The sequence below is a fragment of the Acanthamoeba castellanii genome, assembly GCF_000313135.1.
Source record: "Acanthamoeba castellanii str. Neff unplaced genomic scaffold scf7180000084777, whole genome shotgun sequence".
NCBI classification, from domain to species: Eukaryota; Discosea; order Longamoebia; family Acanthamoebidae; genus Acanthamoeba; species Acanthamoeba castellanii.
This window is the reverse complement of record NW_004457712.1, coordinates 478,601-497,965: the sequence shown is the minus strand read 5'-3', so window position 1 is coordinate 497,965 and position 19,365 is coordinate 478,601. Positions and strand designations below refer to the sequence as shown.

The 19,365-nt window shown below is 58.4% G+C and overlaps 8 protein-coding genes across 8 annotated transcripts; 1 reads left to right on the top strand and 7 right to left on the bottom strand.

Annotated features, from left to right (window-relative positions):
* Positions 1-507: 507 nt before the first annotated feature.
* ACA1_289930 (uncharacterized protein) lies at positions 508-1,140 on the bottom strand (the record flags this gene model as incomplete). Its single annotated transcript, XM_004367938.1, has 1 exon — positions 508-1,140. The coding sequence occupies one exon, from the start codon at positions 1,138-1,140 to the stop codon at positions 508-510; it is 633 nt and encodes a 210-aa protein (XP_004367995.1).
* Positions 1,141-1,804: 664 nt separating this feature from the next.
* Positions 1,805-3,615, bottom strand: ACA1_289920 (aspartate carbamoyltransferase; the record flags this gene model as incomplete). The annotated part of the gene is made up of 11 exons (XM_004367937.1): positions 1,805-1,895; positions 1,985-2,052; positions 2,124-2,287; positions 2,381-2,496; positions 2,566-2,683; positions 2,763-2,889; positions 2,970-3,054; positions 3,134-3,231; positions 3,301-3,359; positions 3,421-3,493; positions 3,565-3,615. The coding sequence occupies 11 exons, from the start codon at positions 3,613-3,615 to the stop codon at positions 1,805-1,807; spliced, it is 1,050 nt and encodes a 349-aa protein (XP_004367994.1).
* A 241-nt stretch (positions 3,616-3,856) lies between these two features.
* ACA1_289910 (membrance occupation and recognition nexus protein 1, putative) lies at positions 3,857-4,454 on the bottom strand (the record flags this gene model as incomplete). The annotated part of the gene is made up of 2 exons (XM_004367936.1): positions 3,857-4,372; positions 4,446-4,454. The coding sequence occupies 2 exons, from the start codon at positions 4,452-4,454 to the stop codon at positions 3,857-3,859; spliced, it is 525 nt and encodes a 174-aa protein (XP_004367993.1).
* A 610-nt stretch (positions 4,455-5,064) lies between these two features.
* Positions 5,065-6,065, bottom strand: ACA1_289900 (RAB11B protein, putative; the record flags this gene model as incomplete). Its single annotated transcript, XM_004367935.1, has 4 exons — positions 5,065-5,198; positions 5,326-5,634; positions 5,749-5,910; positions 6,029-6,065. The coding sequence occupies 4 exons, from the start codon at positions 6,063-6,065 to the stop codon at positions 5,065-5,067; spliced, it is 642 nt and encodes a 213-aa protein (XP_004367992.1).
* A 362-nt stretch (positions 6,066-6,427) lies between these two features.
* On the bottom strand, positions 6,428-7,171 carry ACA1_289890 (cupin superfamily protein; the record flags this gene model as incomplete). The annotated part of the gene is made up of 4 exons (XM_004367934.1): positions 6,428-6,536; positions 6,624-6,750; positions 6,846-6,978; positions 7,106-7,171. The coding sequence occupies 4 exons, from the start codon at positions 7,169-7,171 to the stop codon at positions 6,428-6,430; spliced, it is 435 nt and encodes a 144-aa protein (XP_004367991.1).
* Positions 7,172-7,298: 127 nt separating this feature from the next.
* Positions 7,299-11,047, top strand: ACA1_289880 (uncharacterized protein; the record flags this gene model as incomplete). The annotated part of the gene is made up of 12 exons (XM_004367933.1): positions 7,299-7,342; positions 7,442-8,200; positions 8,426-8,625; positions 8,754-8,876; positions 8,964-9,202; positions 9,305-9,397; positions 9,493-9,576; positions 9,697-9,960; positions 10,074-10,173; positions 10,273-10,677; positions 10,770-10,896; positions 10,939-11,047. 12 exons carry the CDS (start codon positions 7,299-7,301, stop codon positions 11,045-11,047), a joined length of 2,547 nt encoding a protein of 848 aa, XP_004367990.1.
* A 98-nt stretch (positions 11,048-11,145) lies between these two features.
* On the bottom strand, positions 11,146-17,535 carry ACA1_289870 (DEAD/DEAH box helicase; the record flags this gene model as incomplete). The annotated part of the gene is made up of 23 exons (XM_004367932.1): positions 11,146-11,689; positions 11,805-12,018; positions 12,112-12,237; positions 12,318-12,452; positions 12,612-12,764; positions 12,844-12,954; positions 13,035-13,527; positions 13,623-13,802; positions 13,981-14,063; positions 14,180-14,434; positions 14,547-14,629; positions 14,707-14,836; positions 14,966-15,209; positions 15,301-15,387; positions 15,499-15,632; positions 15,712-15,809; positions 15,888-16,041; positions 16,133-16,226; positions 16,341-16,509; positions 16,613-16,668; positions 16,758-16,910; positions 17,040-17,170; positions 17,280-17,535. The coding sequence occupies 23 exons, from the start codon at positions 17,533-17,535 to the stop codon at positions 11,146-11,148; spliced, it is 4,083 nt and encodes a 1,360-aa protein (XP_004367989.1).
* Positions 17,536-18,332: 797 nt separating this feature from the next.
* ACA1_289860 (Raslike protein 1, putative) lies at positions 18,333-19,267 on the bottom strand (the record flags this gene model as incomplete). Its single annotated transcript, XM_004367931.1, has 4 exons — positions 18,333-18,709; positions 18,829-18,902; positions 19,052-19,125; positions 19,220-19,267. 4 exons carry the CDS (start codon positions 19,265-19,267, stop codon positions 18,333-18,335), a joined length of 573 nt encoding a protein of 190 aa, XP_004367988.1.
* Between the last annotated feature and the right edge of the window lie 98 nt (positions 19,268-19,365).

The following is a 19,365-nucleotide window of genomic DNA, read 5'->3' as shown; positions in this document are numbered from 1 at the left end:
CAAACTTGCGTGTCTTTATGGGCGCCCCCCCCAACTAATCAAGAGAAAGAGAGTAGGGAGGAAGATGGAGGGAGGATTGGTACCCAGGGCAGGTGGAGCCGACGACGTCGGAGAAAAAGGCAGCGAGACCACTAGAGCGACGGAACGAACGACGATCTTCTCTCTTCACTCTTCACTCTTTCGCTTTCGTTCTTTTCGTTGTTCCCTGCCGGCAACCACGAACAGTTACCCGGATAATGAATTAGCTGTACCGCCACGTTAACGACCAGCCGACACAACCCTTTGCCATTGGGCAGAACAACTGGCAAGCTCCGTAGCGGTGTGTGGGTGAGGTGGTTTATTGGTTGGGTGGGGGGTATCGACAAGAGAAGAACATATGTTCTGTACACGCGCATCCTCCTCGCTTGCTGAACGGGAGAAAGGGAAAGATATAAACTGAAGAAGAAGAAGAGCAAAAACAGATAAAAAAAGATGAAGCGATAAGAAAGGAGAGGTTGGCCATTGCTTTTACACCCTCTCCATGGGGGTGGTGGCAGCGAGGGCGGCGGCCTCGTTCCTCCTGACGGCCTCGGCGGTGGCCAGGTCCCTGCGGGCCTGCTTGTTGGCCTTGTACTTCTGCTTGCTGACGATCTTCTTGCCGATGGGCCACAGGGCGAAGATGGCGAGCTTGGGGAACTGGAGGGCCGACGGGATGCCAATGATGGTGAGGGCCTGGATGATGCACACGAACAGGAGCAGCACGGAGATGGGAATGCCGAAGAAGATGGCCCACACGATGTTGGCGGCGATCGTCAACGGGGACTTGGGGTTGCGCAGCGGGTTCTTTCCGCGGCCCGAGCGCGGCACGGCCTTGTAGCCGACCGGCAGGAATGCGAACCGCGCCAGCTTCAACAGCTCCCACGCGACCGGCACGCCGATGATGGTCACGGCAAAGGCCAGCGCGGCGGCCAGGAAGAGCAGGCCGAGCGGTATACCGGCCAGCAGGATCCAGATCACGCGGCGGATGGCCAGCAGCGGGTTGCGGTCGGCCCTGGCCTTGAGGCGCCCGAAGAAGCCCTGTTGCTTGACGGGCGTGGAGACCGTGGTGGTCGTCGCCACCGGCGCGGCGGGAGCAACGGGCACAACTACTGGGGTCGACATTCTGTGGGCAGCACCAACAAGAAAGAAGACCGATGGATTGGTAACGGCTGTGTTGACTAGTGCTATAGTGAGAAAGGGCGAATGTACCTTGGCGGCGCAGGTGGGATAGAGAAGAGAGAAGGCTTGCGAAGGAGTGGTGGAGCGACTGCTTGCTACGGCTTGTGTGGTAGATGATAATGAGAAGAGAGGAACAGACGTGCCGAGTAGCATTTATGGGCGCCAACTGCGCGCCTCGCTCTCCAACTCGTTCGCAACAGTTGGTAGAAATTTCGTCCTCCCTTAGCCCTCTTCTCCCCCAGTCCAGATCGTTGGCCTGGCGGGTGGACTCGTAATTGCACTCATCCATGAGGGAGAGAGCGCTGAAGGGTGCTCGCTCGCGCAGGAAGACAACGACGAGCTCGGCCCGCTCCCCGCGCAAAGCGACCAGAAAACCCGTCCATTCCTTCACGTACCTCTCCCAACCGTCTCTTTTCCGCTGGCGTCGACCGAAATTGCAGCACCAATCAAAATAATCGTGAAATAATAAAGCAGAAACTGCCAAATAAAGCTAGGCGACAGGAGGTGACCATGGTGGGAGTACTTGCGACGTCTTGTTGGAAGTGGGTGGGTGTGCCAGGCGCGCGACCTCTGTCGTGTGGCCAATGCGAGGTCCTCGACTCTAAGCTTAGAGCACGGGACCCTCCTTGCCGAGAACGGAGGCGAGGAGCGCCATCCGCATGTACATGCCGTACTGAGGCTGCTTGAAGTACATCGCCCTGCACCGCGGTGAGAATGTAGTTGTGTCCGTGTACAGAGAATGGAGATCAGGGCACGACGCCCGGCAAGTGCAAGTGGATGTCGTTACCTGGGGTCCTGGTCGACGTCGGGGGTGATCTCATCGACGCGGGGGAACGGATGAAGCAGCAACAGGCTCTGCAGAGTGATGTGTGATGAGAGGAAGTCTCCTTACGTAAGGCGGCCACAAGGGCGAGAACGGGGCGCACCTTCTTGGCGGGGGAGAGCGTAGCGGGAGTGATGATGTAGGCGCCCTTGGACTTCTCATACTCCTCGAGGGAAGCGAAACGCTCCTTCTGCACACGGGTCTGGTAGAGGACGTCCGTGGTGCTGAGGACGGCGTCGAGATCAGCCGTCTCAGTGACGGTGATGCCTGTACCGATCAATCAACAAGAGAAACGTTTAACCCAGCCGCACTTGAAGAAGCGTTCACGAAGAACATATATGTTTGCGCGTAGACACGTACCCTTGGCCTTCACCTCGGCGACGACTTCGGCGGGCATCGCCAGGTTGGGCGGCGACACGAGGTTGATCTTGATGCCGGGGAAGAGTGCGAGCATCACGGACAGGGAGTGAACGGTCCTGAGAACAATGCGTGTCGTCAGGTTTGTTTGGGGTCAATGGACGACTACTGCTTAGGGGGGGCGGTACCTTCCGTATTTGAGATCACCGAGAAGCGTGATGCTGGCTCCGTCGATGGATCCCCTCTCCTGGTGAATTAGGAACAAGTCCAGCAGAGCCTGGGTGGGGTGCTCGCCCTGACCATCACCTGCGCGCAAGTAGCAATCAGGCGATGGATGTGTCGGTAACGCGCCCAGCAACAGATCTATTTGGGAGGCGTGCATTACCAGCGTTGATGACCGGAATGCGGGCGTAGTGAGCAGCGGTGGCCGCCGAACCCACCTTCGGGTGGCGCAGAACGAGCACGTCAGCGTAGTTCTCCATGGTGCGCACGGTGTCCTCCAGCGTCTCACCCTGTACACGCATGACTCGAAATATGAGCATTCAAAGGCGTGTGAATGAGAGGTCTGCTGTTCTGAGAGGCGAACACAAACCTTCTGGGCGGAGGAGGTAAGCTCGTTGATGGGAACGACAGCTCCGCCCAAGCGCAGCATGGCAGCGTGGAAGGAGGAGGCAGTCCTGTGTATATGTTAGCTGCCATGAGGCGTGATTGTCGCGACTGGGAGGCGGTCAACACAAAGGGCGGAATCACGCTTACCTCGTCGAAGGCTCCATGAACACGTTGGCCAGCACCCTGTGCTTCAGCAGATCGACGCCACCGTTGCGCTCAACCTCCTTCTTCAGGCCAGCGGCAACCTACATAAAAGAAAAAGCATCTGTGAGCGAAAGATCGGCCGCACGCAGCCACACACATGACCAGTGTACCTTGAACACGTATTCAATGCTCGACTTGTCGAACTGCTTGGCGGAGATGACGTCCCCACCTGTGCCCCCAACATCAGAGTGAGATCGAGAGAATCAACTAGAGAGCAAGCGTAACCGTACCAGCGAGGGGCCTGGTCTTGCTCATGTCAATCAGCTGAGCAGAGTGCGTGCTCACCGTGCGGAGGCCGAGGCGCTGAGATGAAGGAGAAAGATGAGTCCATCTTGTTCCGGAGGGATTGGAAAGTGGAAGATTCAGGGCGGTACCTGCAAAGGAGCCGAGGAAAGGGCGATGCGGGAGGAGCTGACGGATCTCATCGTTCGGTGGTGGTGAGATTGCTGATTCGAGGGCGAGCGGTAGAGTGCAACAACAAAAAACGGAGGCACGACGCAGCTTTCCAAGTACTAGGCCCCATAGGAGAACAATCGCTATTGAAATGTTCTCCTACGCGCGTGCCCATCTCTTGTTTGCTTTTTGATCCTGCTCGAACGGCAAGAAAAGTTCCAGCAAGAGAGAAAAGCAGAGAGAAAAGAATATTTAAATGTACAAATGGTCACCTTAGGAGTCCTTGTGGTACTCTTCTTCGAGGGTGCACTGGCCAGAGCTGTAGTGGCGCAGGACCTTGCGGCCATCAGCTCCGTTTGTAAACTTGCCCTTGCCGTGCGGCTTGTCATCGGCCCACTCTCCCTTGTACGCGTTGCCAGACGCAGCCCACTTGAACTTGCCCTTGCCGTCCTTCATGTCGTGCTTCCAGTGGCCGTCGTACGAGTTGCCCGAGGCGTAGGTGTAGCTTCCCTTCCCGTGCTGCTCGTCGTCGGCCCACTCGCCCTCGTAGACGTCGCCCGACTCCCAGGTGAACTTGCCCTTGCCGTCCTTCTGGTTGTCTTTCCAATGGCCATCGTAGATGTTGCCAGACCCATAGGCGCAGCGGCCTTTCCCCTCCCTGCTGCCGTGGTGCCACTCGCCCTCGTACACGTCGCCGTTCGTCCACTTGTACACCCCGTGGCCATGCGGCTGGTCTTCGCTGTCAACCTCTCCCACATAGGTGCTCCCGTCCGTGTGCACAATCTCCTTCTGTAGGGTTCCTCTTCTTATAAGCCCAGCAAGATTAAGGGTGAAGAAGAGAAAGAGGGAGGGCAAGATGTACAGTGGACATGTTGTGTTGTTTGCTGGCTGCTTGTTGATGGTTGTGTTCGTCTTTGCTGGCCGAAAGGGCACGCTTTCCTTGTTTGGTGCGTTACCACTGACCGGGCGCCTAGGGGTCACCAAGGGCAGGGGGGGGGCTGACCAAAGCAAAGAAGAGAAGAAGAGGCTCTGCAAACAGGGTTGTCCCTCTCTTCATTGGTTGGCTTGTTGGTTGCACATTAATTTGTTATATACACAAACACTAACCACAAACAAAAGAAGAACATAAAGCTGGTGGTGGCGATGATACGGTGATGGTTGGCTGGTGCGTGCTGGCACTTCGTCCGCCGTCACTCTCTGACCGGATCGTAGTTGAAGGAAGAAGAAGAGTCGTGGAAGGAGCTGCTGCGTGGTTGGCTTGCGCAAACGTTGGGCCGCGGGTGATGCCGGAAGGAAACGGAAGAAGCTAAAGCAAGTCCGAAGCGAAAGATGGAGGCCGAGAGGTGTAGGGCACGTGAAAGATCCGCCCCAGCCAAGCCGACGAGCGGTGAAGAGAGAAGACGAAGAGGAAGGACGACGTAGAGAGAGACGAGAGAATAGAAGTGCTAGCACGGCGTGATGGACAGGAGTCAAGCGAGGGCTTAGCCGCAGCAGGCGCCGGCCTTCTTGGGGGCTGGGTCGCCGCCGACCTGTACCACCTCAGTCTCGCCGTCGACGCTCTGAGAGTCCTTCTTCGTCTCCAGCTGCTTCCCGCCGTTAACGATGTGGAAGATCTCTGCACACGGGGCGAGGAAGCATGAGATAACGAACAGAGAAAGAAAGAACACAAATAAACAAATAAATCTGGGTGGACCATCTTTTGATGATGGGCGGTCAGGTCTTGTTGAGCGGGTGGGACGCACCGGTGAGGATCTTTTGGAAGGCAAGCTCGACGTTGGTGGAGTCGAGGGCCGAAGTCTCGATGAAGGAGAGACCATGCTTCTCAGCCAGGGCAGCGGCCTGCTCGGTGGGCACGGCGCGCAGATGCCTCAAATCGCTCTTGTTGCCGACGAGCATGATGACGATGTTGCTGTCGGCGTGATCGCGCAGCTCATTGAGCCACCTCTCGACGTTCTCGTACGTCACGGCCTTGGAGATGTCGTACACGAGCAGAGCACCGACGGCTCCTCGGTAGTACGCGCTCGTGATGGCTCGGTAGCGCTCCTGACCCGCTACGATTGCGCGATCGCAAGGCAAATTGGCAAGATGAAGAAAGCAGCTTTGAGTAGAGCGCCCCAAAAGAAGATGATGAAATGTTGTTTGGGCAGAGTGGCGGAGGCTGGTACCTGTGTCCCAAATCTGGGCCTTGATGGTTTTGCTGTCACACTTGATGCTCCTGGTGGCGAATTCGACACCAATGGTGGACTTGGATTCGAGGTTGAACTGGTTGCGTGTAAACCGCGACAGCAGATTACTCTTACCGACGCCAGAGTCACCAATCAGCACCACTGTAGAAGAAACAAGAGGTTCAATTCAATCATCCACGCGCCAGCACTCGATCAAGTTTGAATGTTGGAGAGATGACAGATCTATCGTCTACTTTCCGCATAACAGGGAGGCAAGTACCCTTGAAAAGGTAGTCATATTCATCGTCTTTGCTCATGATGATGATCGAAGGAATAGAAGAGGTTCTAGAGGTGTGGATGGAAGGCCTTGCGATTCTACTTCTTGTTGATTCGGTCCGAACGTTTGAGAAGGGGAGCCGCGGAGAGAGCAGCTTGTGTGCTCCCCGTGTGTTGGGTCGACGTCGACAGCCCTCTGAAGCGAAATCCCGCGGGGCCGATAGCGGAAGCCCACGCTTTGGCAACTATGCGCCGTTTATTCGCTCACCGCATTCTTCAAATTTTTCATCTGCGTCGCCACAGCCAAGAATTGTGTTCTTGGTTTGGCCAGAAAAAACCAGCGACGACGCACACACCACCGCACAAGACTAACCACAGGGAGGTGCAAGCAAAGCAAAACGCGTTAGGCAAGGGGCTTGCCGGGAGCCCACCCGGGCGGCGCGAGAGTGAAACCGGAGAACTCGAATGCGGGCGCCACGGTGCAGCTCACCAGCGTCCACTTGCCCAGCGATCTGATCACCAAGCAAGACGGAGGTGAGTGATGCTTCTACAACAGGAAGGAGGCACGATCATGACGCATTGTACGGCAATGTGCGTACCGAGCAGCCTGCCACGCGTCCTTGGGCACGACGCCCTGCGGTCGCTGCCCAGCCTTGAGGTCGGCTCCAAGCACAGTGGCGCTCACCGTCTCAGCGTCCTCTGAGATCGACAGCTCCAACGGCGCACCTGTGTGTCCCACTCACCTGTGAGTGACCGATGATGGACAGCTGTGTACCATCATCATTGCTTGCTTTGGGGTTCGTGTATGCAGGCCCACGCACCCGAATGCCAGAGCCAGGTCTCGACAGCGTCGACCTTGTGCCAGTGAGACTTCTGCCCCTCGGCGAGGAGGAAGTAGATGGCCGTGCACGCCCCGCGCTCGCCCTCCTTCTCTGCCGGCGCCCGGAACGTTTCCTGCACCGTGCCCACTCCTGAGTTAGCCCAAAGCAAGGAAGAATGCAGCCATCCTTGGACGGTGACTGCAGATGAACGCATCGATTACGGGTAAGGAGAAGGGAAGGAGAATGGAACACGTGCAAACCTTGTAGTAGCCACCTTCGGGGTGAGGCAGCATGCCCAAGAGCTCGACTATCTCCTGCGCCTCCATCTCTTGGGCCATGATTCTATTTAAATAATAAAAAAACAATTAGAAATACTCCAAAGGGCGGGAACAGACCTCCAATCCTCGATCTGGAGCCCCGCTGCTCTTTCCTCACTAAAATTGAGGAGACGAGATGCACAATCCGCGCGGTTCAGGCTCTTCCTCGCTCCACACGCCGTACTCGGCACCCTCTGCATTCAACAACAGCAATTCATCCACCAAGCCTTCTTCCTATTCTTCCTCTTTCTCATCCGGCCCCTCATCATCTACACACAGCCGCATCAGCGCCGGGCTAACCGATTCACCGCCCCTTGCTCCCCCCGGGGCTCATCCGTTTGTCCCCTCATCTTCGGTTGGTTCATCCGACATCCACGATGGGGGCGGCCCCCCGCTGTCGCCCTCCCTGAGCGACGGGAAACCGTCATCGCTCGTGTTCCTCCTCCAGACGCTCGAGGGCCTCGAGTCGGCCGTGGCGCAGCAGATCCGCAACTTCGCCGACGGCAAGCCCACCACGACCGACCCGAGGTTGTCTCCCTCCTCCTCCGCCTCCGCCTCCACCCTCTCGCCCTCTTCACTCGATGGCCTCTCCTCCTTCGCCTCTGCCGCCCGCGCTACTGCTCGCCCAGGAGCGCAGCCCTCAACGTCTTCTTCTTCTTCTTCTTCGTTTCTGTCGCCTTCCTCCTACTCTTCGACGTACGGTTCATCAACGACGTCCCACCTCTCCCCGCTCCCGCCCACTCCTTCGACCACGGCACCGTCGTCGGCTTCGTCCTTCTTCTCTTCATCATCTTCCGGCGACCGCGGCAGCAACGGTGGGTCGTCGACGACGCGACCCTCGGTGAGCGCCGGTGGCGCCCGCTCGTGGGCTCCTCCGTCGTCGTCCGCCACCTCCTCGTCTTCTTACGAATCGCGCGCGCCGGCGACTGGTGCTCACAGCAGTGCCGCCGGTCATCATTCGCTCGACTCGCACCGGAACCCACAGCACGCGCACGCCTCGAGCTCACGGACCCCGCACGCCGGGGCCGCTTCGGCGTCGTACGCGCCGCCGCTCGTCACCTCCATCCTCTCCACGCCCTTCACCACCTCTCCCTCGTCCTCGTCCTACTACTCTTCGTCGTCTCCATCATCCTCGGCCCTGTCGCCCTCGCAGCTCGCAGCGCCCTCGCAGCAGCCGACACAGCAGCCGCCGACCGGTCATCGTCGCGCCGACGACGCCCATCACCACGCCCACGCCCACGCCGCGACGTCGCCACCAGCCAGCTTGTCGTCGGGCGCGCCCTCTGCGGTTTCGCCGCTGTCGCCAACGTCGTCGTCGTCGTCGACCGGTCCTCCGGCCGGGCCGGCGAACGCGTTCTCCGCGGCGATCCTCCTGCACCACGAGCTCAAGGAGGTGGAGAAGAAGATCGAACACGAGTACGTCAAGGTCGAGCAGCAGAAGCAGGCTCTAGCCCAGCGAGAAGGTCCTTCCCTCACTTCTCTCTCGCTGCATCCTCAGTACCCGTCTCACACGTGTGCGTGCGGTGGCGCGTGTGCTGTGTTGTGTGTTGCGTGTGCGGTGGTGCGTGTGCGTGCGCGTTGGTGGGTTCAGAGGTGGTCAATGCCGAGAGGCGGAAGCTATGGGCGCGGATTCAGGAGTTCCAGAAGAAGGTGGAACAGCATGAAGCCCTCGCGCAGCACCTTCAGGACAAGGAAACCGCGCTCACCACCAAAGGTGAGCGCCGCCCCGTCAGCGCGCGTGCACGTGTCGTGTCGTGTGCGTGTGTGCGTACGTGCGGCCACTGACACGAAGAGGGCGCAGAGAGGGAAATGCAAGAGTCGCTGGAGGAAGAGCGAACACGGCTGCGGGAGCAGGAGAAGCAGATGCTGGCCGAAATCGAGCGGCGGGAGGAGGAGATGAAGCAGGAGGAGACGGTCCTGCTCCACCTGCGCACTGAGGTCGAGGAGAAGGAGCGACAGCTTGAGAACCGGTTCCGGGTGCTCGAGGAGCAGCGCAGACAGTTTGCGCGCGAACGCAACGACAAGGAGCGCCAGCTCAAGGTTCAGCAGCGGTTTTTTTTATTGTGTCTTTGTGGTGTGTGTGTGTGTGTCGTGTGTGTTGTGTGTGTCGTGTGTGTTACTGAGCTGGGGGTTCGTGTGCAGAGAGCGGAGGAGTCGATAGACCTCAAGCGAAAGCAGCTCGACTCGCACCTGGGCGAGATGGAGGCGCTCGTGACCGCCATCGAGCTGGCCAAGGTTGGTCCCACGCCGTCCTTTCTCTCCTCATTCGATGGTGCCTCGCGTGCCACGTTAACGCTTGGCTTGTGGCTCATCGTTTTTGTTTTTAACAGAGAAAGAGCGAAGAGATCGACCGGAGGGAAAAATTGATTCAAGCGCGGGAGAAGTCGCTCAAGCAGAGAGAAGATATTCTTTATGTACGTTCCCTGTCGTATGTGTCGTATCGTGTCGTGTCTCACTGACGTGTCGTGTCGTGTCGTGTCGTGTCGTGTCGTGTCGTGTCTCACTGACGTGTTCTCAATGCTTGGGTGGTGCAGCAACGCGAGCAGCAGCTTCTCGACAAGGAGGCCCTCTACATCGAACAGCGATCCGCTATGCGGGCGGCGGCTCCGATCTCGGCGCTCTCCACCCCGGTGCAGACCCGGCCTCGACAGGCCTCGACCAGCAACGGCCACGCGACGGCCGCACCCGCGGTGCCTCCGCCCCCGCAGACGCCCGTTGCTTCCGGCGGAGTCTCTAATGGCGGCGCGAGCACGAAGACCCCCAAGTCGGCCCTGCGCCCCACCGCCACCGCAACCACGGTAAGCAGTGGTGTGTGGTGTGTGGTGTGTGTCGTGTGTGTGTGTCGTGTGTGTGTCGTGTGTGTCGTGTGTCGTGTGGTGCACACTCACACTGTCTCGATGGCCACCAGCAGGGAGCCAAGAGGACTCCGGGACCCAACGTCAGGATTCAGATGCCCGGCCGACCCGCGCCATCTGGACTCAGTGTCGGCGCCACCCCCGTCGGGGCCACCAGTACGCGGAGCCCATTAATTTCACCACCTTGACATGTACCGCACCGCACGCGCGAACACGTTGCTGACCTGCAGGTCTGTGTTGTACGGCGGCGTGCAGAGCAAGTGAAGGAGTCGGCGCCGTTCCCGTCGTCGCCGGCCTCGTCATCGTCATCTGCGCTTCCATCGCCCAGCTGGCAGCAGTTCCGACAGTCCCTCCAGAAGAGCACACAACGCGCTCCGCCCTCGTCGTCGTCGGCCTCCGCGCGGAGGCGCGCAGTGTCGACCGACACTGAGGCCTCCAGCGCCGGCGAAGAAGAAGCCAACGGCAATGGCGACGGCGGTGATGAAGACGAGTACGCGGACGACGCCGGCAGCCGTGCGGGCGAGGAGTCGCCCTACCCCGAGTACCTCTCAATGACCCCCAGGCGAGGCAGCCTCAGCAACGGCGGCGACCGAGGCGGCGGCTCGTCCAACCCCCGACTCAATCGATCCCTTTTCTCCGCCAACGGCAGTCCAGCCCGAGGTCCGTCTCTTGCGTAGTGTTGCGCGTTGCGTGCGGTGGTGTGTGCGTGTGCGTGTTGCCTTTGCGCTCCGACTCACCCGGCGGATTGGCAGGAGGAGGGAGCGAGCTGGACGAGGACGCGGAGGACTTCAGTTTCGAGCTGAGCGAGGAGGACGATGATAACAATAATAACCGACAGGAGGGAGCGATGGAGGAGGAGGACGAGCAGGCGGGGGCGGTGTACGAGAACGGACACCACTCGACCGACCCCGAGTCCGACAGCGACAGCAGCGAGCGACGGCGGAACAGGAAGGGCAAGGCGCAGTCGAACCTCGATGCCCAGACCCAGCGGCTCGTTGAGCGAATGCAACACCTGCGCATGCTCTCCTAAACGACCTCTTGTTGTTTGCCGAGAGAACTGGCACAAAGAAGAGAACATGTTTCAACATGTTTACATTTTATATGTAACGTATGTTGGCAACATGTGTTTTACGACAAAATTGGATTGGCTGCCTGTCCCTGCTCCGCCGCGCCTGTGGTGCTGGACGCTGCTTCGTCGGTCCGAGTTCTCTTGAAGGCCTGCTGGTGAGGGCGCTGAGGCTTGACGATGGGCGCCGAGTTCGACCGCATCCGCCGCACCAGAACATGCGCCGGCGGTCCAGGCCGCCCGGCTCGCGCGAATGCGGCGGCGGCGGCGCCAGTGATGTCGGGTTCGGGGGCGGGACAAGGCGGTGCTGCGGGCGCACCACCGCTCTCCGGTGCGTTCTCGCGTTTCCTTTTGTGCGAAGCGGACGGCTCCCGCACGCTGGACGAACGACTGCGCCGTAGACCTGCGTGCCCATCCGGGCCGTTGTGCGATGACGAGGAGGCTGATGCGGTTGATGACGACGGCGACGACGAGCCCTCTATGAGTTCGCCGGTGATCTCGTTCCTGCTTCGCTGGAGGTTGGGCACGAAGCGCTTGCTCGGCAGGAAGTGGTTGAAGTTGGCCGGATCGAGGAACGAACGCAGCGATTGCGCCTCGCTCGCCAGACTGTGACCAACGCCACACACCGTATTGTAAGCACCCAACCGAAACGTGGTGTGCGTGTGCGTGTGCGTGTGCGTGTGCGTGTGCGTGTGCGTGTGCGTGTGCGTGTGCGTGTTACCTCTCCAGGAGCGCGTGTGCGTGTCGGTTGGTCAGATGCCATAGGGCCTCGTCCTTCATCGACTGCTTGCGGAAATTGACATCGATCTGGCAAAGCCGCTTGACGATGTGGAAGAGACTGGCCAGCAGCTGGGGCTGGTGCTGCGGCGTGATCGGCGACTCGAGCAGCTGCCGCAGGGTCGTGGCGTGCTCCTTCAACCACACGCAGGCCTCCGCTATTGTCATAAAAGAGAAAAAGAGAAAAAGAGAAGAAAAAAAGAATTAGTGGCTGGGCGGCGCGAGCGAGAGGGAGGGAGGGTGGTGCGCACCATCGTGTGAGAGGACCGAGAGGGTGCCGGCGGCCTCGAGCTGGAGGTGATGGTTGTCGGTCTGCAGGAGGAGAGCGAGTACGTCGGGCAGACCGCCCTGCTCCCGCACCAGCCGCTGGTTGGCCCCTGTGTGTGTCGGCACACAACACTCAGAACACACGACACACGACACACACGACATACACGACACACGACCGCACACGCACCGTTGTCGAGGCAGATGTTGCGAAGGGCCTTGAGCGCGAGCTCCTGGATGTAGGGCGGGGTCTGGCTCGCGGGCGACAAGAGCCGCAGCAGCGGCGCGATCCCCTGCAGCTCCCGCATCACCTCCCTGTTTTGCTCTACTCGCCGCCCAAACCACCACCACAACAATTAAATAAAAAAACACTGTAAATAGTAATGGTAATACTATTATTAACATTTATTAATAATAACAAACAATAATATTTCATATTTTTTGAAATAATAAATGGTATGGAAATAGAAATGGGGGGGGTTACCGTCGCGGGCGAGCTCGCTCAGGGCGGCGATGGCCCAGCCGCGCTCGGAGAGGTTGCTGGAGATGTCCTCCAGGGCGCTGCGCTCCCGGTTGGTGATCAGCTCGACGAGCGGCCGCAGCCCGTCCAGGTCCCGCACCACCGCCCAGCTCTCCTCTGTTGTGAGCAAAAACCAAACAGTGTTGGTGCCAACACAGAAGTCAGACGAGAAACGAGGTGTAAGCTTGGTACGTACCGAGGGTGACGTGGTCCCGCATGGCGCGGAGAGCCTTTCGACGGTCCTTGTCGTCGCACGTGGCGGAGGAGAGGAGCTGGATCAGGTGGCGCAGGGGCGGCGGTCGACGCTCTGGGCGCACGATCGCATGGGTGCGGGTGAGGGTTCGTGTGTGTGTGTGTGTGTGTGATGAATGAAAAGCGCGCGCGTACCTCGCGTCCGTCGCAAAGAGCGCTCGTCATCGCCCGAAGACATGCGCAAAGGCGATGAGGAAGTTGATGTCGATGTCGATAGTGAAGTTAATGATGATGACGATGGCGACGATGATGACGATGATGACGAAGCGAAGGGCAGGGCGGGCTCTGACGACGTCAACCGCTGAGCCGCGGCAGCCGTCGATGAAGATAAAATCGGAGTCGGCAATAGACTAAAAGGAAGGGCTGATGATGAAGATGAAGAGGATAATGATGAAGATGAAGAAGATGAAGATGAAGATGAAGATGATGATGAAGATGATGAAGAAGATGATGAAAATGATAAGTGCAGCGGGGGTGAGGGTGTGCGGTCCCGAGCAGCGGGTCGGGTGGCTTGCGGCAGCCGTCCGCGGCGGGCGAACTCCTCACGGTCGAGCACACTGTAGGCGTCGCGCGACACCACCAGCCTCCGCTCCTTGGCCCGCTTCTTCTCCGCCTCCGTCGGCGGTGGCTGCCATCATCGAGAGCGCCAAGCGCGAGTGAGACTTGACTTATAATCGCTCGTCCCCTCCTGCTTCATCTCGAGAGGGAAGGCCAAGAGCGTACCTCCGACCCGGAGGCCCGCCGCCGCGAGGCCCAGATCGATTGGGCGAACTCGAGTGTGTTCTTGTCGATCTCGGGTACGTCGGCCGGGTCGTCGGACGGCTTGGGGTCGCCCCACATGTTGCTCACCCGCCGATGGTACTCGTGGTTGGACGCCTCCACGATCTGGTCCGACGTCATCGTCTGCAGCGCGAACGGTGAGCGACCTCGCCCGAGTGCACACGCACACACGCACACACGCATGCGCGCGCGCGCGCACACACACACCACACACACCACACACACCACACACACCACACACACCACACACACCACACACACCACACACACCACACTAAGTGGCAGAGCTGAATTTGTGTACCTCCTGCCTGACAAATCGCTTCCTGGCTGTCTCGTCGGAGGGCATCTGCAGCACCTGCCCGTCCGGCCCCAGAAATATGGCGCCTACGCGTGTGGGAGAGAGGAGACCATCATCAGGGATTGTGTGGGGGGGGGAAGAGCGAAGAGCGAACACAGAAGAATGAAGACGGGGATGATGATGATGGTGACGACAGACGAACCCTTTTCCTCTTCGATCTTCTCGATGGTGATGGTGACGTTGTCGAGGAGCGCTTGGAAGGTGTTGATCTTGCGTCGATGGCGCAATTGGGCCAGCTCCTGCAGAAGGCGGCGGATGAACGAATAGGGAATCCGCGCGTTCTCCACCTGCAGACGATCGCACAGCGCCAGATACTGGCGCAGGTCGTCTTCGATCAGCCGGTCCCTGTTCTGGGCCTTCATTCGCAGGGCATCCTCGATCGTAATATGGTCCATACCTATTATATACAAAATAGAAATAGAAATGACGCGCCGCCCGCCAAGTGGTTAGCGCTTACGGCCATACCCAAGCGCACACACGAAGCGACAGAGAGTGTCGTGTGCACGCACATGTCTGCAGCGACTTCTGCTCGAGCCCGGGCACTTGCAGCAGCCGTGTCGAGACTCGGTCAAGCTTGGCCTCCTGCGGAGTGCTGTACATCGCGGCCGGCTCGACGTCAGTGTGTGTGTGTGTGTGTGAACTCGAAGAAGATTGCGGGCGAGTTCGCACCGGTTGGCATGGCACTTGAGGGTCGTGATCTTCCAATAGAGGGCGAACGCCTGGCCGATGTCTTTTCGACTATTCACAAAATCTACAATGCACGTATCCGTCTTGCCCGGCGCCGCTCTGTTCGCCCTCCCTAGAAGCAACAGCCATTGATGAGTTTAGATATCGCGCACGCAACCCACCACGGCGCACGCACGCACACACACCACGGCACGCACACGCACACGCACCACGGCACACGCAAATGTAGGTATGAACGAACCAATGGTCTGTACGGCGTTGGAGCCGCGTAGACGCTTGTCTACGTACAGCGTGTGGAGCATGGGCTCATCGAATCCGGTCTGGAACTTGTCGGCCACGATGATGAGCTTCACGCTTGAGGCCGGGTCCTTGAAGAACTTGACGATGTCCTTGGCGTACTTGCCGTTCACCGCCACGTCGGTCTCCTTCACCAACCGCTTGCCGTCATAGAGGAACTGGGTAAAGGCCGCCACCACGCCGAAACGCTGATCCAGCCCGCCACCATCACCATCATCATCAAAAAGATTAATTAATTCATGAAGAATAGACAGTTGCGGGAGCGCCATCGGGCGGTACCTTGTCGCGAGGAATGTCGGGCAGCAGCTTCTCGATCTCTTCTTTGTACCACATGATGTGCTTGCGACTGCTGGCAATGAGCATGGCCTGCGCGATGGGTGATGTGCGGTGTCGTTCCAGACGACATCAGTGAGGTGGGCGATACAGGCAGGAGCGACGAAGGAAGAGGGCGATTTCGAATCGGGGAGGGTTGGTTACCTTGGGCCGAAACGTGGGCGTGGTCTTCGTCTCGAGCACCTCCAGGAAGTGCTGGACGATGTACTTGGCCTTCTCCCGGAGCAGCACGCGGTCATCCGCCGCGCTCTTGACCAGGTGGTACGTGGCATCTTGGCCTTCACAGATAGATATCACCGCCACCGCCACGTGAGAGAGGGGACAGAAGAAGAAGAAGGGCCTGGAGGGTCGACGTACCTTCTTCGAAGGACTTCTCTTCCTTCTTCTGGTGCGTCAGCTTGGCGTAGATGCCGACGCTCTTGTAGTTCAACAGCGGATTGAGCACATAGCCGTCCCTGTGCACTTGCGCTCGTTAGTGTCGGCCCACGTTCCTTCATCGAGTGTGAAGAGTGAAGGGTGGAGAAGAGCTTCACCTGATGCAGTGCTCGATGCTGTAGGAGTGGAAAGGCTCGTAGGCTCCGTTGGCATTGCGCACGCCGAACATCTCGAGCGCCTTGAAGTTGGGGGTGCACGTGAAGCTAAAATACGAGAGACGGTTCGACTGCCGAGAGAAGCCCGTCAAGAACTCTGAGAACGTTTCGACCGAAAAAAAGGGCCAGACCAGTGAGAAAGCGCTTTGTCAGGCATGGTCGCGGGCAGCGGCCGCTTGTCGCAGTACCGTGCATGGTGCGAGTGCTCTTTCGCCCATGGGAGCGGTGGGCTTCGTCGGCGATGATGGCGATGGTCTTTTGCTTGTCCTCGTCCATGTCGACCTACAACCACAGCACCGAGCGCGTAGAACACGGACGCGGGCGATCAGCTGCACGATCCATGGCCCACTGCAGCGACACGCACGCGCTGGTGTGTCACCAGGATTGCTCTCTTACCTTGCCTAGTTTGATGAACTTTTGCATGGTGGTGATGATCACTCTGGGGCGATCGGCCAGCATCAGCGCAGCTAGGTGGTCCGAGGACTTACTCCGCTGCACATCGCCGATGCCGTTGGCCGACAGAAAGTCCAGCACCGTGTCGCCCAGCTGCTCGTCCAATATTTTCCTGTGCGCAATGCCACGTCATGCCACGCCGCCGGTCAGAGTCAGGTGCGTGCACCGCCACACCGAACCACAAACGAAAGATGAGCGCGACAGCAGCAGCTTACCTGTCGTTCATTACAACTATTTTGTTGTACTTGAATTGGCTGCTATTCCAGATGTCCTAGTGGTGTGTGTGTGTGTGTGTGTGTGTCGTGATATAGATTCAGAACACGTGGTGCTAGAGAGAGAGAGAGAGAAGAGAAGGGTTACCCGCAGGAGGTAGAGGCAATAGGTCAAGCACGCGATGGTGAGGCTCTTGCCGCTGCCGGTAGAGTGCTGCAGCAGGAAGTTTTTCATGGCCTCCGACTCGAGGTTCTCCACGGGCTGCAGCAGGTCCTGCACGATCTTGAACACGGCCTCCCACTGCGTGTGCGTGTGCGTGCGGTGTGTGTGCGTGCGCAGGTGAAGGAGAGAGAGATCAAGGGTGTGAGCTTGCACAACGTAGGGGTCACACGAGGCACATAGAGCTCTAGATGGTGGGCAGCACTCCACCTGGTGCGGCCGTGGTTGCTGTCCTGCTTGAAACGAGGCGAGGATGAACTCCTTGAGCTTGTCGAGCTGGCCGTCCTTGACCATGTCGAAGTCGATGCGCGGCAGGTCTTCGTCGCGCGGGGTCACGACAACTGATGAACCCGATTGCCCGCGGTCAGGCCGTGATGGTGATGGTGATGGTGATGGTGATGGTGATGGTGATGGTGATGGTGATGGTGATGGTGATGAGGAGGAACGAACCTTCGCGTAGGATGGGACGTTGGGTCATGGAGCTACTCTCCGCTTTCTCTTCTTCGTCCTCGTCCTCGCTTTCGCTGCCGTTGTGCTCTTCATCCGAGTCCCCACTCCATTTGGCGTCTTCCGCCGCGCTCGTGTCAGCACTGAACATGCTGCTCTCACGCTCCTCCTCCTCCTCCTCCTTTTCTTTTTCCTTCTCCTTCTTCTTCTTCTCGTCCTCTTCGAGCAGGTCCACATGAGTCTGCTTCTGCTTCTTCATTGTGTAGTCATGCCTCTCTTTGTCTACATCGACCGCTCGAGGTCGCTTCGCGGTAGGGTGGCCGCTTGGCAACCGAAGTGGCGTAGCCGAGATTGTCGTTGGCACGGGCGGCCTCAACGTTGAGGCATGGCCAGCTCCTGATTGATGTTGAGATGAAGCGGTGGTCGCACTTGTCGCCAAGCTGGGCTTTTGCCCGGGGGCGGGCCGTTGATGAGGTTCCATTTCGCCCTCCATTCCGGTTGTAACGGCTAGCACATCGTGCAGGGCCTTCAAGATCTTGATTCGATGCCCGACCAGCACGATACCCATCTCGCGAAGGAGTGCGTGGTCGATGCTGCCGCTGTCCTCGCGCTCGATCGCCTGCTCGGCAAAAATCGCGCCATATCGAATCGCGTCCGCGGGCGCGAGGCCTCGCCTCTCGAAGAATGGAGTCGTCCAATGAATGCGCCTCCCACCCGAAGAACTATGAGCCTCCCCCCGTATTCGAGGCTCCATTCTTCTAACGTTCGATCGTTCGATTGTTGGTTGTTGGCAGTTGCTATCTACAGTTATCTTCACAGAAATGGCCAGGGAATTATGAAAGAAAACATTACTTTGTGTCGACTATAGGCACGCGCAAACAGAAACGTTGCAACATATCAATGTTTTGTTGTCTTCATGTATGTACACAGCACTGCCTCATCTAAAGCCCAATGTGTGGCTGAAAAAACACAGCATCAAAACACCATCATGTTGGTGCCACCCTCTTGCGCGCACTCCTCCCCGGTCTTCTTCTTCTTCTTCTGTTTCCTCCGCTTCTAGAAGAGGGTGCACTTCTTCTTCTTGCCGACGGCGGCCGAGCGCTGGGTGTTGAGATCGGGGTGCTTCTTGCGCCACTCGTCGATGGCGCGCACCATCCACTCAAAGGTCTCGACGACGTTGATCTTGCCCTTGGCGCTCACCTCGATGAAGCCCGTGTGGTGCTTCTTGGCCCACTCCTCGCCCTCGGCGCGCTGGATCTCGCGGTCGTTCTCGAGGTCGACCTTGTTGCCCACCAGCAGCACCGGCAGGGCCGTCGGGTGCACTCGGCGAATGCTCTCGTGGAACTTGTTCATCGCTTCGAAGCTCGTCGTCGACGTGATGCTGTACACCATCAGGAACCCGTGCGCGTTCTTCATGTACTGGTCCATCAGCGCTGCACCACCACAAACAAGCGTGATGAGCAATCCACCAATCACGGTCGAACAAAAATAAATAATATAATATAATATAATATAATATAAAAATAATGCAGGCCCATGTTTGAGTTGTTACCTTTGTACTCGTCCTGGCCAGCAGTGTCCATGATGTCCAGCGTGCACGCCGCGCCATCGACAGCTATCTCCTTTCTGTGCGCCCGGCAGCCCGCCACGCGTCAGTACTTAGCACCAAAAACGGGCGTGTTGGGTGTACTACCCCCCCCCCGGCCAGTTCACGAAAACGAAAAGCGAAACTACAAAATGAAACGAAAAGCGACGGGGGGGGGCTTGCGGTGTACCGGTAGCTGTCTTCGACGGTGGGGTCGTATCGCTCGAGGAACTTGTCGTGAATGAACTGCACCGTAATGGCCGACTTATTTGGAAGAGGAGAGGGAAGGAAAGAAACATGAGCATAGAGACTCGAGAGCAGGCTGCCACGAATGGTCGGAGAAATCATCAAAAACTACCTTGCCAACGCCACCAGGACCCAGGACGACAAGTGTGTACTCCCTCATGCTTGCGGCTTCGTCTTCTTCTTCGTCTTCTTTGTTAGCGGTAATACAGGTAGCGTAAGTCCTAGGCGCTGTGTAAGTGTCAAGGAGAGGCAAACTGC